Consider the following 16546-nt stretch of genomic DNA (forward strand, 5'->3'; position numbering starts at 1 on the left):
TTGACCTGAAGAGATAAAACCTAAAATTACCTAAGTTTTTCATTCCATTAAATTTTAATCTTGATTTTCATGCTAAATCATTTGTGAAATTACCCTTGGTATTAGTTTCTCTGTCATGCATGTATGATTGCATGCATTCACTGTACTAGTGATCAATCTTTACTTAGAGTATCTTCAAGTAATGAATGAAACTTTAATATTAAACATACTGGGAATGTGTCATATGTGAGAAAACAGAAAACCCATTCTACAACTATTACTCTAAACTGCTATTTTCTAATTTATCAATAAGTGCATGGAAAAAAAAAATGGCTCCAATTGATGGTGAAAATGAAAATAATATTTACAAATAAAAAGGAAAGAGCGATATCAACTTCCGATTAGAAAAGGCCACAGTATACTGTATCCTACATATTAATCCTTTCAAACACTCAATTATTCCCCCGAAGAGAAGGCTTTTGAATGAACTAGTAGATGAATTGTTAAACACCATGAGACCCTTCCATATACTCGTCAAAGAAAACGGCCCTATTGATGTAAATGAAATATGTTATTTTTATTAATAAAATAAATTTTTGAATATACTTACCCGATAATCATGTAGCTGTCAACTCCGTTGCCCGACAGAATTCTATGGAGGGATACGCCAGCAATCACAATACTAGAAGGGGGTGTATTTACCAGCGCCACCTGTGGCCAGGTACTCAAGTACTTCTTGTTGACACCTCCTCAATTATTCCTCGGTCCACTGGTTCTCTATGGGGAGGAAGGGAGGGTCGATTAAATCATGATTATCGGGTAAGTATATTCAAAAATTTATTTTATTAATAAAAATAACATTTTTCAATATTAAACTTACCCGATAATCATGTAGCTGATTCACACCCAGGGGGGTGGGTGAAAACCAGTGTACAAGATTAAAGGATAGCTAAGTATCCCATATTTCATATAATCAGTTATCCACAATAACAATGAAATAATAAGTACCTGGTAAGGAAGTCGACTTGAACCGTTACTCTGCCTTTAATAAGATCGTCTTCCTTACTGAGCGCAGCGTTCCTCTTGGGAGGCTGAATCAACTCAAAGGTGCTAAAGTATACAGGGCTGCAACCCATACTAAAGGACCTCATCACAACCTTTAACCTTGGCGCTTCTCAAGAAAGAATTGACCACCCGCCAAATCAACAAGGATGTGGAAGGCTTCTTAGCCGACCGTACAACCCATAAAAAGTATTCAAGAGAAAGGTTAAAAAGTTATGGGATTATGGGAATGTAGTGGCTGAGCCCTCGCCTACTACTGCATTCGTTGCTACGAATGGACCCAGGGTGTAGCAGTACTCGTAAAGAGACTGGACATCTTTGAGATAGAATGATGCGAACACTGACTTGTTTCTCCAATAGGTTGCATCCATAACACTCTGCAGAGAACGGTTCTGTTTGAAGGCCACTGAAGTAGCCACAGCTCTCACTTCATGTGTCCTTACCTTCAGCAAAGCAAGGTCTTCTTCCTTCAGATGAGAATTTGCTTCTCTAATCAGAAGCCTGATGTAGTAAGAAACTGAGTTCTTAGACATTGGTAGAGAAGGCTTCTTGATAGCACACCGTAAGGCTTCTGATTGTCCTCGTAATGGTTTTGACCTTCTTAGATAGTACTTAAGAGCTCTAACTGGGCAAAGTACTCTCTCCAGTTCGTTCCCCACCATGTTGGACAGGCTTGGGATCTCGAACGACTTAGGCCAAGGACGGGAAGGAAGCTCGTTTTTAGCCAAAAAACCGAGCTGCAAGGAACATGTAGCCGTTTCAGATGTGAAACCTATGTTCCTGCTGAAGGCGTGGATCTCACTTACTCTTTTACCTGTTGCTAAGCACACGAGGAAAAGAGTTTTTAATGTGAGGTCCTTAAAAGAGGCTGATTGGAGCGGTTCAAATCCTGATGACATTAGGAACCTTAGGACCACGTCTAGATTCCAGCCTGGAGTGGACAACCGACGTTCCTTTGAGGTCTCAAAAGACCTAAGGAGGTCCTGTAGATCTTTGTTGGAGGAAAGATCCAAGCCTCTGTGGCGGAAAACCGCTGCCAACAAACTTCTGTAACCCTTGATCGTAGGAGCTGATAGGGATCTTACGTTCCTTAGATGTAACAGGAAGTCAGCAATCTGGGTTACATTGGTACTGGTTGAGGAAAACTGCATTGGCCTTGCACCAGCTTCGGAAGACTTCCCATTAAGACTGATAGACTCTGAGAGTGGATGTCGTCCTTGCTCTGGCAATCGCTCTGGCTGCCTCCTTCGAAAAGCCTCTAGCTCTTGAGAGTCTTTCGATAGTCTGAAGGCAGTCAGACGAAGAGCGTGGAGGTTGGGTGTACCTTCTTTACGTGAGGTTGACGCAGAAGGTCCACTCTAGGAGGAAGAGTCCTGGGAACGTCGACCAGCCATTGCAGTACCTCAGTGAACCATTCTCTCGCGGGCCAGAGGGGAGCAACCAACGTCAGCCGTGTCCCTTTGTGAGAGGCGAACTTCTGAAGTACCCTGTTGACAATCTTGAACGGCGGGAATGCATACAGGTTGAGATGGGACCAATCCAGCAGAAAGGCATCCACGCGAACTGCTGCTGGGTCTGGAATCGGAGAACAATACAAGAGGAGCCTCTTGGTCATCGAGGTAGCGAATAGATCTATGGTTGGCTGACCCCACAGGGCCCAAAGTCTGCTGCAAACATTCTTGTGAAGGGTCCACTCTGTGGGGAAGACCTGACTCTTCCGGCTGAGGCGATCTGCCATGACATTCATATCGCCCTGAATGAGCCTCGTTACCAGCGTGAGCTTTCGATCTTTTGACCAAATGAGGAGGTCCCTTGCGATCTCGAACAACTTCCTCGAATGAGTCCCTCCCTGCTTGGAGATGTAAGCCAAGGCTGTGGTGTAGTCGGAGTTCACCTCCACCACCTTGTTAAGCTGGAGGGACTTGAAGTTTATCAAGGCCAAATGAACTGCCAACAACTCCTTGCAATAGATGTGAAGTGTCCTTTGCTCCTGATTCCATGTTCCCGAGCATTCCTGTCCGTCCAGTGTCGCACCCCAGCCCGTGTCCGATGCGTCCGAGAAGAGACGGTGGTCGGAGGTCTGAACAGCCAAAGGTAGACCTTCCTTGAGAAGAATGCTGTTCTTCCACCACGTTAGAGTAGACCTCATCTCTTCGGAAACAGGAACTGAGCCCGTCTCTAGCGTCATGTCCTTTATCCAGTGAGCAGCTAGATGATACTGAAGGGGGCGGAGGTGGAGTCTCCCTAACTCGATGAACAGGGCCAGCGATGAAAGTGTCCCTGTTAGACTCATCCACTGCCTGACTAAGCATCGGTTCCTTCTCAGCATGCTCTGGATGCATTCTAGGGCTTGGAAGATCCTTGGGGCCGACGGACAAGTCCGAAAAGCTCGACTCTGAAGATCCATACCCAAGGAGACAATGGTCTGGGATGGAACGAGCTGAGACTCCTCAAAATTGACCAGGAGGCCCAGTTCCTTGGTCAGATCCATAGTCCATTTGAAAATCTCCAGACAGCGACGACTTGAGGGAGCTCTTAAAAGCCAGTCGTCTGACGGAGCCGGACACAAGATCATGATACTGCTGCACAGTCTGTAAACTGTCAATCATGGGCAAGCGAGGAAGTACAGTGACAACCCGAATCTGTCTAGACTGTCTGGGTCGTACAGACAACTCCTTAACGGGTTGCTGAGGTTGCCGCACTGCGTCACAACAAGTCCCTTCTGTTGGTTGTTGAACGTCTTCCCCGTGACACATTGACTCCGTAAACAAAAAATCCTCTAACAAGGACTAAGCTTGGACTGCATGTCATGCAACACAGCTCAAGGTCTATGGGAGCAGGTGTGGTAACAGACGGGATTAGCGGCTGAAGTGTAACCATTACCTTCCCTGTAAGCATGTTATGCTTAAATAAAAGTCCATAAGAGGTTATGCAGCTAAAGGCTCCCTCCAAATGACAGAGTCCTCAAGGGAATATCAGAAGGAGGGAGAAAAGAACTTTCTCATCTACAGGGACCTTATCCTAGAAAAGCTAAGTTCTCTGAGTGAGGGTTCACTGGTGCAAAGCAGCAGACTAGAAGGCAACGTTATGAAACTGCTTGACAGTCTAGTGAGTTGGCAACAACCCAAGATGTGTTGAGAAGCATGCGGTAAGGTATGCAGAGCATGATGTATGCAGAGTATGCTGTATGCAGAGCATGCTGTATGTAGAGCATGTTGTATGCAGAGCATGCTGAATGCAGAGCATGCTGTATGCAGAGCATGTTGTATGCAGAGCATGCTGAATGCAGAGCATGCTGAATGCTGAGCATGTAGTAAGCAGAGCCTGCTGTAAGCAGAGCCTGCTGAAAGGAAAGCAGAGCGTGTGCATGGCGTTTAACATTTCTCAGAAATTCCATGACCAGTGCTAGAGTGCTTTATGCATGCTTGCATGGGGTTTAAACCATGGTATGCTGAACAGCAGAGTCAGAACGAGCTGGAACAACAATAGTGTGGTTTCCTCTTCAAGACTCCGATGAGGGAACACCTGAGGCTCAGTCTGCAAAGGCTGAATAAAAGACAAGCAGAAGGAAGGCGCATGGGTGGAGGAGGCTGACTCCTAGCATGAGTGGTTGAACCCAAGGGTTGCGCTTGCTGAGCGGTTGGCGGAAGCGGAGTAGCAAGTTCCAGTTCCTGTGGTGTGAGCGGAGCGCGATGAGGAAGAGGCTGCGCAGAACAAGGTAAATGTCTCGCAAGCTGAGGCTCCTGAGGCGCAAGGCTAAGGTGTTGTGGTGCTTGCCTTATGGAGGGTTGAGCTCGCTGCAGCAAGAGCTGAGGAAACTGACTCATGGACGGGAGAGGTTGTTGTACCTCAACCGAGTGTTGCATCACTGGTGGAGCAGCAAGAGGAGGCGGAGGAAGAGAGGTATAATCCTCCTGATCCCAATGTAAAGGTTGCCTTAAGAGAGGCGGAGGCTGAACACCACAGGGAACAGCAAACTCAGCACGTGTCTCAACATCGTACGCCTGGCAGGTGGAACTGCTGGCAGGTGGTACTGCGATCAGGCGGAGCGAGTGTAGGTGGAGGGAGTGTAGGCGGAGGCGGAGGAGCAACACTCTCAGCCCGACACTCACGCATCAAGTCCGAAAGCTGTGCTTGCATGGACTGTAGTAGAGTCCACAACATCATACGCCTGGCAGATGGTACTGTGATCAGGCGGAGCGAGTGTAGGAGGAGGGAGTGTAGGCGGAGGCGGAGGAGCAACACTCTCAGCCCGACACTCACTCATCAAGTCCGAAAGCTGTGCTTGCATGGACTGTAGTAGAGTCCACAACATCGTACGCCTGGCAGATGGTACTGTGATCAGGCGGAGCGAGTGTAGGAGGAGGGAGTGTAGGCGGAGGCGGAGGAGCAACACTCTCAGCCCGACACTCACTCATCAAGTCCGAAAGCTGTGCTTGCATGGACTGTAGTAGAGTTCACAACATCGTACGCCTGGCAGATGGTGCTGCGACCAGGCGGAGCAGGTGCAGGCTGGGCGAGCACAGGCGGAGCAGGTGCAGGCTGGGCGAGCACAGGCGGAGCGAGAATAGGTGGAGGGAGTGTAGGCGGAGGAGGAGGTGCAACACTCTCAGCCCGACACTCACGCATCAAGACCGAAAGTTGTGACTGTATGGACTGCAGTAGAGTTAACTTGGGGTCGGCAGACACTAAGTTCTGCTGAGGTAAAGCCTTAACAGCAGAGATCTGTTGTGGCAGAACCTTACTCCTCTTAGGCGGAGTGTAATCAACTGATGACTGAGGAGAGTCAGAGCTAACCCAATGACTGCATTCGGGTTGTGAACTTTAACTTCGTACGTCTGGCATAGGTCTGGACTTAACGTTTAAGAAGTCTTGAGACCTGAGACCAGCGTTACTCTGCCTTTATTTTCTCCCCTAATCTCTTCTGCAGACGAGCAAAATAAGGGCTCAATCGTCTGCGGGTGGGAGTGACGGTCTCGGTAAGACACGCCCACAACCACCGAGAATACTTCTGTGCGCCGATCAAGGCCTGCTGAACCCTTATGCCCTTCGACATTGCTTCTCCCCTGGGCTTGGGAGCTTGCAAGAGGTCCCGGACTGGGAGGACGACTGGCGCGCACAAAAGTACCCTCACGCACTAATCACTTATCACTTTGATTTCTGTTTGCACTTATTTCACTGAACTCGAAACTTTAAGTGGTTTGTACCTGAAATACGCAATTCTATCCTTTCTCAAAGTTAGTAATTGCGAAAACAGAATTACAATGTAACAGAAAAATCTAATGAAAGATAATTCAGTGGTTGGAAAGAGACTAAACACTAGATCACTCTAGAAACGTTTAGTTTCTTCCCCTAAAGAGACTAGGGAGAAGAGCAAAAAACGATAACGACGTTACTCGTACGCCTGGCAGGCTGAATGAAACGTTTATCCTCTTTCTCCCTCCGTCTCTATCTCTCTCTCTCTCTCTCTCTCTCTTGACTTAGAACCTGAGAGAAGAGCCCAATCATATATATCGTTAAAACATATTATTGTTAAAGGAAAAAAACTGAAAAGTTCCTTTATTAGGATCAAAACCATTAAGTTAAGAAAGAATGAACAAAACGCTAGACACGGTTACTCTTACTGCAACGTGAAACCGTGAACATTCTTTCTCTATCGTAACGATAGAGTGCAAGTTGAACGTTCTGAACGTCAACAACTGCAGAGACAAAACAAAACGTTAGTTCAGCTTTGAAAACAGTACGAGACTGTCAAAGAAAATCTTTCAAACTCTGTGGCGGAAATAGCATAATATGTTAACAGGTAAAACCGAAATGACGGGCTCAAAGTTTATTAACTTCGGTAAAAGACCGCCTACTATTAGGAAGGTCGAATATAAACAAATATAAAAATTAATTTTAATGAGTTTATAATAAAAGGAAGTTAATCGAAGAGGCCTATAAGAGGCGGGGAGATATAAAATAAATCTATAACTTTTGTTAAGCAAAATTAAGAAAGAGAGTCTATACTCTCTTAGACACCAACACTTCCGTCTAAGGGAAGGGTCGGCCATTGAAAAGTGAACGAGAGTTCATACTCTCTCGTCACCAAAATTAATCAAATTAATTCCAAAAGCTAACTAAGCTAATATAGAAGTTTCCAGTAAAGCGACAGCCGAAATCAAAGAGAAATACTTCACCAAAGTCGTGAAAATACTCCAAGAACATAAGCGTATCCCAGAACGTCTTGCCGGAAGCACGACAGAGGAATAATTGAGGAGGTGTCAACAAGAAGTACTTGAGTACCTGGCCACAGGTGGCGCTGGTAAATACACCCCCTTCTAGTATTGTGATAGCTGGCGTATCCCTCCATAGAATTCTGTCGGGCAACGGAGTTGACAGCTACATGATTATCGGGTAAGTTTAATATTGAAAAATTTCCCATTACCAATAACTGCAGTTATAGATCATGCAGTGACACTTATATGATACATGCATCACAGCCCGACATTAAACTGAAGTTAGCTCAAAAAGGAAGCTTGGTTGGTACCAATCCTGGATACTCAAGACTTTCTCGTTGCTATTTGGCTCTCGGAGGTGTTGAAGCATCATTATGAGTTTTAAGTGAAAGCTGTCCCTCTTAAATTTCAATGCTAAAATCGATGAAGAAAATATATGCATAGTAATGATTCTAAACTTGGTTCATAGCATTCTTATTGACATCAATATTACATCCAACAAATCAGTATATGACTTCAAGTATATAAGCAAAATAATACAATACAGGTATGTTTAACTAAAAACTACAATATAATTAATATGTATACAGCATGGGTAAACCTGTTATAAAGTATTCTGAATTAAAAAAAAAAAAAACACTAATATCATTATTTTAAAGGTTTAATTCCCCTTTCATTATTTTTGGATTATACAACATTACTGTTTTTATTACATTTTACGAAATACTTTGCAAGTGAAATTCTTCATAGTTGAAATTTCATTGGTATTAATATGTAGGTGTCATGAAATAATTTAATCTAGGAGCATGCAATAGGGAAAAAAACAAAGACTATAACCATTATGAAATCTAGTGATGGAATCATTTTATTCTAATCTAATTCTGCTTATGAAACAAGGTTTTGCCATATAAAATAATGAATATTTATTCTACACTAATATAACCACACCTGACATCTGTATGTATAAGATATGCATCTATAGCCCCCTTCTATGATGTTAAAATCTATAAATAAAAGTACCTAGTTTTCTGACATCTACTGTCAGCCTGTCATTCCATCACAGTAAATCCATAAGTATAGCAACACCTTATTTGGGACTGTAATCATTTGTGGGATCAGAGAATTTTGACATCCTAAATGCCTTTATCTGCCTCTTCAAACAAGAGGATTCTAGAGTATGGCTCCGTAGGGCAAGCCATAAGGTACCATTCAGTATATGGTTCTGTATATCCACTGCTGCCTAATACTACTCAATGTTTAATAAAAATGGGGTATGCGTGTAGTCTGTGGGAGATTAATAATGTTTGGAAAAGTAATGCTATTCTTTATACCAGCAGTTTGAACTTAGTAGTTACGACACTTTCAAATTATGTTCTCTGACCATTTACGCTAACATAGCCCAGACTATCTATTCATCCGATAGTTCCGGGTACAGTATATCTTATAAATTACTATGTTACTTGAAAAAATTGACACGAATGATTAATTTGAAATCATACAGTAATCATGAATTACAGTATTTTAGCCACGCTGAAACCAGTTGACATTCATAAGCAGCATCTGAATGAGCATAAATATACACAATCAAATATTTCACAATACAAAATTGTACTGCCAAAATCAACTAATGTACTATTAATGTCATTGTACATTTGAAATAAGTTTGATACCCAATTTTGTAAACCTCTTGAAATACTACACGGTATTGAAATCTGTACGTGGCATTAAAATTAATGAAAGTAAATATTGTACTAAAACTTTTTCTAATAAATAGGGCCACAGTAATTGTAAAGGTAAGAAAAATGCATACATACCAAGTATGTAGTGGTAAAACCTAATGCTTAAAAAAATTATATTAAATCATCTATATGTACAGTACATACAAATTCATAGCAATAATTCATGGGAATGTTCTGAAAATCATCAGCTTATTATTATATGATTAGAATTCACATTTTTTCATTATTATTGAAGGCTTAGGAAAATACTTTATAAATCATGAATTCCAAATTGTTTTTAACAAATTAATGTTTAAATTATGCTAATAAAGAATTAAACAGAGGCCGTAGTATTTGCTTTAGAGTTGAACTTCTATTCTAACAACAAAGTCGACACAAACATACCTGTTCAGTTGCATTCTTGTCCAATGGATACAAATATTTCTCAATGAGGTCCTTGAAGAACTGCACCTCTACACCAGACATATAATCTACTTCTCCTCTTTTCAAAGCTTTGTCTTCCATCCAGTATGGATTCACAAGATCGTCTCTTTCCTCTTTCGGACCTACATATAAATAAAAATGTTGAACCATGAAAAAATACAGGAGTCACTCGTCATACAGTACTTTTATTCCTTTAACGAGTCTGAACGTTATACTTCTAGGCATCGAGAAAAGATGGTTGTTAAAAATTATTTCTTTAATAAAATCTGAATAATTTCAAATACAAGTCTTAAATGAAATAAAAACATCCAACATTTACATTGCTATTGTAAACTGTCAACTTACCTGAATGTTCACTTTCACTGTCACTAAATTCATCATCTAGATTTTCATTGACCGAGCTATTACCATCTGGACGCATAGAATTACGTGGCTGAATTGTAGAGCGTCTTCGAGAACTTGGCTGTATGCCCATATGTCTGCAAGAACATGTGTAAATACTGTAATGTCTATACTGTATAGGCATAAATTTACACGAGACACTAAATCATAGAAATTATCTTGGGTCCATAAAGCAATGAATAGATTAGAAATCATATGCATAAAGATACTACTGTATCTAGATGGTACAGTACTGTATATAGTAATTTCATAATACTGTGCTATACAGGCTTGTGGAATAATTCAGACAGGTTGAAAGTATGAAAACTGATATTATTTTAGGGGAGGACTCAGAGATCATGTTGGGTAAGAGTTCTATTGCTGTAGGATAAACTTGGGCACAACATTTTATCTTATTTCTCTTCCTCTTGTTTTTTTGTAGTTTTTATATGAAAGATCTATTAAACGTTGTTACTGTTCTTAAAATATTTCATTTTAATTGTTCATTACCTCTCTTGTAATTTATTCATTCCCTTATTTCCTTTCCTCACTGAGCTATTTTTCCCAGTTAAAGGTTTTGGGCTTATAGCATCCAGGTTTTCCAACTAAAGTTGTAGCTTAGCTAATAATAATAATAATAATAATAATAATAATAATAATAATAACATAATCGTCTCTACAGTACTTACGATTCAATAGTTTCAAATCGTTTCTTCAGGATTTCCAAGGAGTTGGCAATACTGGCTAGTTGGTGCCGTTATAGTATGTTACCTACCTTTTTGGATCTGTTATAGTATGAGGCCTACCCGGTTTGAATGTGTCCTACCTAAGCCGGTTTGAATGTGTCCTACCTAAGCCGGTTTGAATGTGTCCTACCTTAGAGAAGCTAACTTAAAAAAAACCACCTAACCTATGCTAAAAGCCGTGTCCTTACCTACGAGTACGACGGGAGAAGCTAACTTAAAAAACCCACCTAACCTATGCTAAAAGCCGTGTCCTTACCCGGGGGGGGGGGGGGGGGGGCTGCGCCCCCCCCCCCCTCTTACACAACATTAACATTGACTACATAGTTAAATACTGAAATCCATGTGTACTTACATGATCAATATTCGTAATAACAGTATGTAGGCCACATACTATATCAGAGAAAAAATTCCGTAGGCCACACTCGAAAGGTAGGCCACATACTATAACGGCACCGGCTAGTTGTTGTTGCTCATTGCTAGGCTTTGGATGTACACAACACATAAGTTTGAAAAGCCCAGCAAAAGACAACTCAATGGAGCCCTCGTCTTCATCAGCTGAAGCATCCCTATGAAGGAAGCTCAGGAATCCTTCTTTCTTCTTCATTTTCTTGGCCTCTTCTAATGCTTTACGCTCGGCTTCGAGTTCCTATGTTTAGTTATGAAGAATGTTATAAAGAGGAATTGAATGCTGAAGCGTATTATGTATCAGAACTACAGTATAATGATCAATAATAATACCATTATATCGTAATGGAATAAAACGATGAGAGAAATAAATAACTAAAAAATTAAAGCATTAGTATAGGCTACAATTTCCAGTAATAAATTCTCATCCTATTATAAATTATTCTTTATCATGGGTACAGTTTAAGCAAGAATATTCTGTATACTGTTTATGATATGGGTAAAAGGTATTGCATCATATTCTTAAATTAGCACTACATGCTACTAAGCTTACAATTTTGAACAGATATAAACATACGTCCCATGGACGCAACTGTGCACCCATATATTTCTTTGTAATTAAAACCATTACAGGTTCAATGAAAATGTTCTGATTAAAAGTTAGAAGGTTATTCTTTATTTCATTATAAACTAAGATTATTTTCCTTACTGAAATGTCCAATCATAATTGCCTTTCCAATAATAAATAATCAGATTTCAAGAGTGAAAAGAGTAACCCCATATATATTCAACTTGATCAGCAAAAACAGAATATTGTACCTCTCTGGTCTTTTTCCTCATTTTCGCTGCAACTTCTCGCGTCCCCCACGAGACATTATTGAGATTGAAACAAGAATAGACCACCAGCAGAAGATACATAGATGGAACAAGCAAGTAATAGACTAGTCCGCACGGGAGGCAAAGGATTTCTTTCGGATGCATTAATCCTGTTATTACAAAAGATCCGGAAGTTGCCAAAAAGAATATAGATGTTGGTGTATCCCAGCCCTCCTCTGCAAACTGTAGCATCATGCCCACTATGACAACAATCATCACCAAGGCATAACCAGCCGAAAGGATGTAGGCAAAGGAAATCTGCATGCAATTGTAATTATACCAAAGGTTAGTAAGTGTAATAAGAACAAAATTTTAAGATTGTTATTCCTTTACACACCTGATGTTTATATTACTTTTCTCTTTATGCTCGGTTCTATCGACACTTTCATTACTTTTATACATCAGTGGCTGACATTAACCATTAGAATATCCTATTACTTCACTAGAGGCTTAAGTCTTTTGAAGGGAAGGAAAACAGGAAACTTTTTAGCAGTTTTATGGGTACAATAAATGTTGATGAAACCGAGCTTTCCGAGAGAAACAATACGAATAACAGGGAAGATTCATAAAGATAATTATAAACCTATAACTAAACATGCATTAAAATAAGCCTATTTAGTTTTAAAATGGGTTATTTAGCATCAGGGGAGCAGTATTCTAAACTTCACATTACTATACAAAATACTGTACTGTAGTGTAGTGAAATCTCTCTTGACTGCTGAAGGCACGGATACTTTAACACATGCTCATCACGAACTACTTTTAATTTTGTTACAGAGTAATAAGACTTCAACAGATGCGGGTTGTGTTTGTGCTGTAAATGTACTGGAACTAGTATTATGTACTGTTATTTCAGTGTGGCTTTAACAGAAAAAAAATAGTAAAATTTCAGTTTAACTTTTAGTTCCATAACACAGAAAAATGGGGAGCAAGAAATTTTTGTTTACAAGGGGAAGAATAAAAGAAAAAGATAAAAAAATCAATACATCTTAGGTATGAAATGATAATAATTTTTCATTAAAAAGATAACCAATTTACTAAAGCTTAACCAAAGGATTTATTCTTAAACAAGAGATTATAACTGAAGCACTAGAAATTTGAACTTGGACAACTCGGACAATGAGTATAAAGCAGAAAGCAGAGTCACTGGAAGCAAAGGGGATTCGGGAAAGAATCTTTAATTGAGTCAGTAGTGTACTGGACCAGGTAATGCACATTGTCAGCAGTAAACATCAAAATTATTATATACTTTTTGCTCAGTGTAATAAGTCAAACTATTTCCTGGTCAGTAAATTGGATTCTTTAACCTTGCATGATAGAAAATTGAGGCCTAATTAAAACATTGTCTACATTACTTTTCTGGCAAGTAATGTACTCGACTCGACTCAGCTCATGTCAAACCCATCTAAATTTTTAGACCTTAGTCTATTTTCGAGTAATTAGACACAAAATTCTATGTAATGGAATCTTCCCAACATGCTCCAACAATAAAACTTAGTATTTTTAGTCAAATCTTTCAAAATCTTTGTATTTTCCTTGTGAGATCCCATTCAGTTGGTTTGACGAATATGAAAAAATATATTGCTCAAAATTCTCAAAACTTAAGTCTTTCAGTTTTTTCTCATTAATTTTGACCCAATTTTCTAATGAGCAGGGTCTCATATATAGAATTTTTTGGTTCCAGAGAGATGTTTTTATGTTATAGAAATAACTGTACAGTATAGCTGGTTCATTTTACGAGAAAAAATGGAGCTACGATGAGCTGATGATTGGTGTTGTGTGTAATCAATTCTTTAAGGTACAACAAGTATTTTAAGTACACTGAATATGAGTAAATTTTACACTGTAGTCAAAATATTAAGCAGAAAAGTATAGACAACACAAGATGAATGCAGACTGGAGAGACTATGCAAGAGAAGGACTTAGCACATAATTTATACATACAGTATACTGCATTAGATAAATGTTACTGTAGAATCATGCAGTACATTCAACCTGAAAAAAAAAACATTTAGATTTTGCACTACAAGCTTCATTGCTTTTGCATGCATTTTCTGTGTCTAAATAACTAAACAACATTCAGATGCAACTCCTATGGGGTTAAAGATAAGCATCCTAGTAAACGAGAGTAAAACTAACCGCTTCCTGACATTTTGCGAAATGCCTGTTCCCTCCACCAATACGTTCGTAACAGCTAACCTCATGCCCATGTTTGCGTACAAACTAACATTTGTACAAACCTTTTTGGTCTTCTTTGTGGCTATTTCTCTTGTACCCCAAGAGACATTGTTGAGATTGATAAGGGAATAGATGATCAAGAGGAGGTACATAGATGGAATGGACAACAGATACAATAGACCAGGGATAATACATTTAAACTCTTGAGGATGCATACAAGCAGCTATGAAGAAGCTGCCACTCAATGCTATCAAGAAAATGGCAGACGGAGAACCAATGCCGTCCTCGCCTAACTAGAGAGTTATACCAACGATGACAGCCATCATAATGAGTGCATAAGAAGCAGACAAGATCTGGGCTACCACTAACTGTTTCCATTTAAACAAATGATGAAATGTACCACAGTTTTCCCACACACAAACATACCATGGAAAAGACAGAAAAACATACCATACATTAATGAAAACATTGACAAAAACAAACAAATAAAACGAGGCTTTGATAACATAGCATGTTAAATTTAACTATACTGATACTCAGCAGAAATTAACATGGAGTCAAATTCTATATATGTTAGTTTAATTTATTACAGTAAAGTTATCTGAAACTTGTATTATGTAATATTATGTAACTGAAACAAAAGTTAATATGCTAAAAAAGATTTCCATCATTAATAACATTGGTTTTCATGTAATAATAAGTACAGTACTATATATATATCAACTACTGATTGCCGATTTAAATTGCATACTTTACCTGAATGTCAGACTTCAGTGTGAAACAAACCACCATGAAGAGGAAAATAGGAATGATGTTGTACTGGAACGAAAGCCAGTTACCGATACGGAAAGCAGCGACAAAAGCACCCACCAACATAAGGAAGATTGTGCCTGGGCCAAGAATTGTACCAGCCATCAACATAGTCTGAAAAAGTAAAATGTTTTTTTAGAAAACATCACAAGCTGGTTCATATTTGTTAGACAGTTCACTAGTAAACAATTTGTGTAGCTTTGAGAGTATGCCTACCTGATAGAAAATGTATGGGAGGGAGATATTGTCATTGACTTGAACCGTTCTTTTATAGTCCTGCAACAAATCCATGATGTTAGCCATGGTTGAGGGCACCCATCGTCGACGTTGGTTGTAGAATTCTGAAAAACCTTCAGGAGCGTGAGTGTAGGCATCTGAGGCAGCACTGTATTCTACTCGATATCCTCTCTGAAGCAATAGTGTGCAAAGCCATCAATCCTCTCCTGTACAGAAAAAATATAAAACAGTTCTGCATTAAACAATGATTCTTTAATTACCTATATTAAGAAATCAATTAACTTAAAACCTAAGTAACATATTTCACAAGTGAAAATACTAAAACTACATCCCTAGTTGTGGCCTGATTGGTAACGTCTCTGTCTGGTGTTTGCCAGACTGGGGTTCGAGTCCCGCTCAGACTCGTTAGTGCAATTAGTGTCTGCAACCTTACCATCCTTGTGAGCTAAGGTTGGGGGGTTTGGGGGAGCCTATAGGTCTATCTGCTGAGTCATCTGCAGCCACTGCGTGCCCCTCACTGGTCCTAGCTTGGGTGGAGAGGAGGCTTGGGCGCTGATCATATAATACATGGTCAGTCTCTAGGGCATTGTCGAGATTGCTAGGGCAATGTCACTGTCCCTTGCCTCTGCCATTCATGAGCGACCTTTAAAAGGTAAGCTATGTATATGATAATACAATATCTTTTCTTCTTTAACATTTTGTTGTTGAAGATTTAAGATATTTATCAAAGTTAAACTGACGACTCACTTACCCTGATCGTACTGTACATAATGGCGAGCCTGGCTGGATTTCAATGTGTATCTGGCCATAACATTATCATCCATAAGAGCTTTTCCACGGAAAAGTGAGAAACATCCGGGACTACAGAGCACACAACCAATCATATGTTCAGTTGCCTTTTGCAGCCAATGACCATTAGCATACTCGAACATCTGGTACCACACCATAAGACCTGTATATTTGGAGTAAAGTATTGTTAAGTAAATGCTCATAAAAATAGAAAAGACAAGATCTTATTTGAACTAGAAAATAGCTTTTCCATTGCGATGCTTTCTCTTTTCATAAAAATGCTAACTAAATTAAAAAAAAAAGTCTTTACAGAATTATAAATGATTGAAATATTAATTGAAAGGCCCAACTAGAAGATCAAACTCTACAATTAGTTAATATCTAATGACAAAAAAGACTTCCTGACTTACCAGAACCGACAGGATGAATACGTCCACAGGCAGCACCTAGGTTAGTGTTCTTTTTCATAAGATCGACCAAAAGTGCGACAGCACTTGGAGTAAAATCAATATCTCCATCTAGAGTGAGAAGGAAGGTGTTCTCGGCAATTACTTCTTTTCTGTCCACCGATATGGGCTGGTCCATTAATTTGAATCCAAGTAGATAGTACATGTACATCACCTGTAATCATGTTTGATTTAAATTAGATAAGTTTTAGGTACGGGAGAAATTTATTTATGAGTAGTTTTTTTAAAAAATTTAG

General features: G+C 39.7%; 2 protein-coding genes across 2 annotated transcripts in view; both read right to left on the reverse strand.

The window, feature by feature from the left end:
* LOC137659500 (uncharacterized) overlaps nucleotides 1-16546 on the reverse strand; it is a 498613-nt gene that overhangs the window by 89609 nt on the left and 392458 nt on the right. The gene's annotated exons all lie outside the window — the stretch shown is intronic.
* The window catches only part of LOC137614293 (chitin synthase chs-2-like), an 89374-nt gene that overhangs the window by 18495 nt on the left and 54333 nt on the right, over nucleotides 1-16546 (reverse strand). The window contains 9 exon segments of the mRNA XM_068344032.1: nucleotides 9383-9543; nucleotides 9767-9900; nucleotides 10492-10544; nucleotides 11003-11194; nucleotides 14070-14375; nucleotides 14764-14931; nucleotides 15034-15260; nucleotides 15806-16006; nucleotides 16254-16464. Of these exon segments, the coding sequence (XP_068200133.1) occupies nucleotides 9383-9543; nucleotides 9767-9900; nucleotides 10492-10544; nucleotides 11003-11194; nucleotides 14070-14375; nucleotides 14764-14931; nucleotides 15034-15260; nucleotides 15806-16006; nucleotides 16254-16464 (1653 nt within the window).

The sequence above is a fragment of the Palaemon carinicauda genome, chromosome 20, assembly GCF_036898095.1.
Source record: "Palaemon carinicauda isolate YSFRI2023 chromosome 20, ASM3689809v2, whole genome shotgun sequence".
Lineage (NCBI taxonomy): Eukaryota > Metazoa > Arthropoda > Malacostraca > Decapoda > Palaemonidae > Palaemon > Palaemon carinicauda.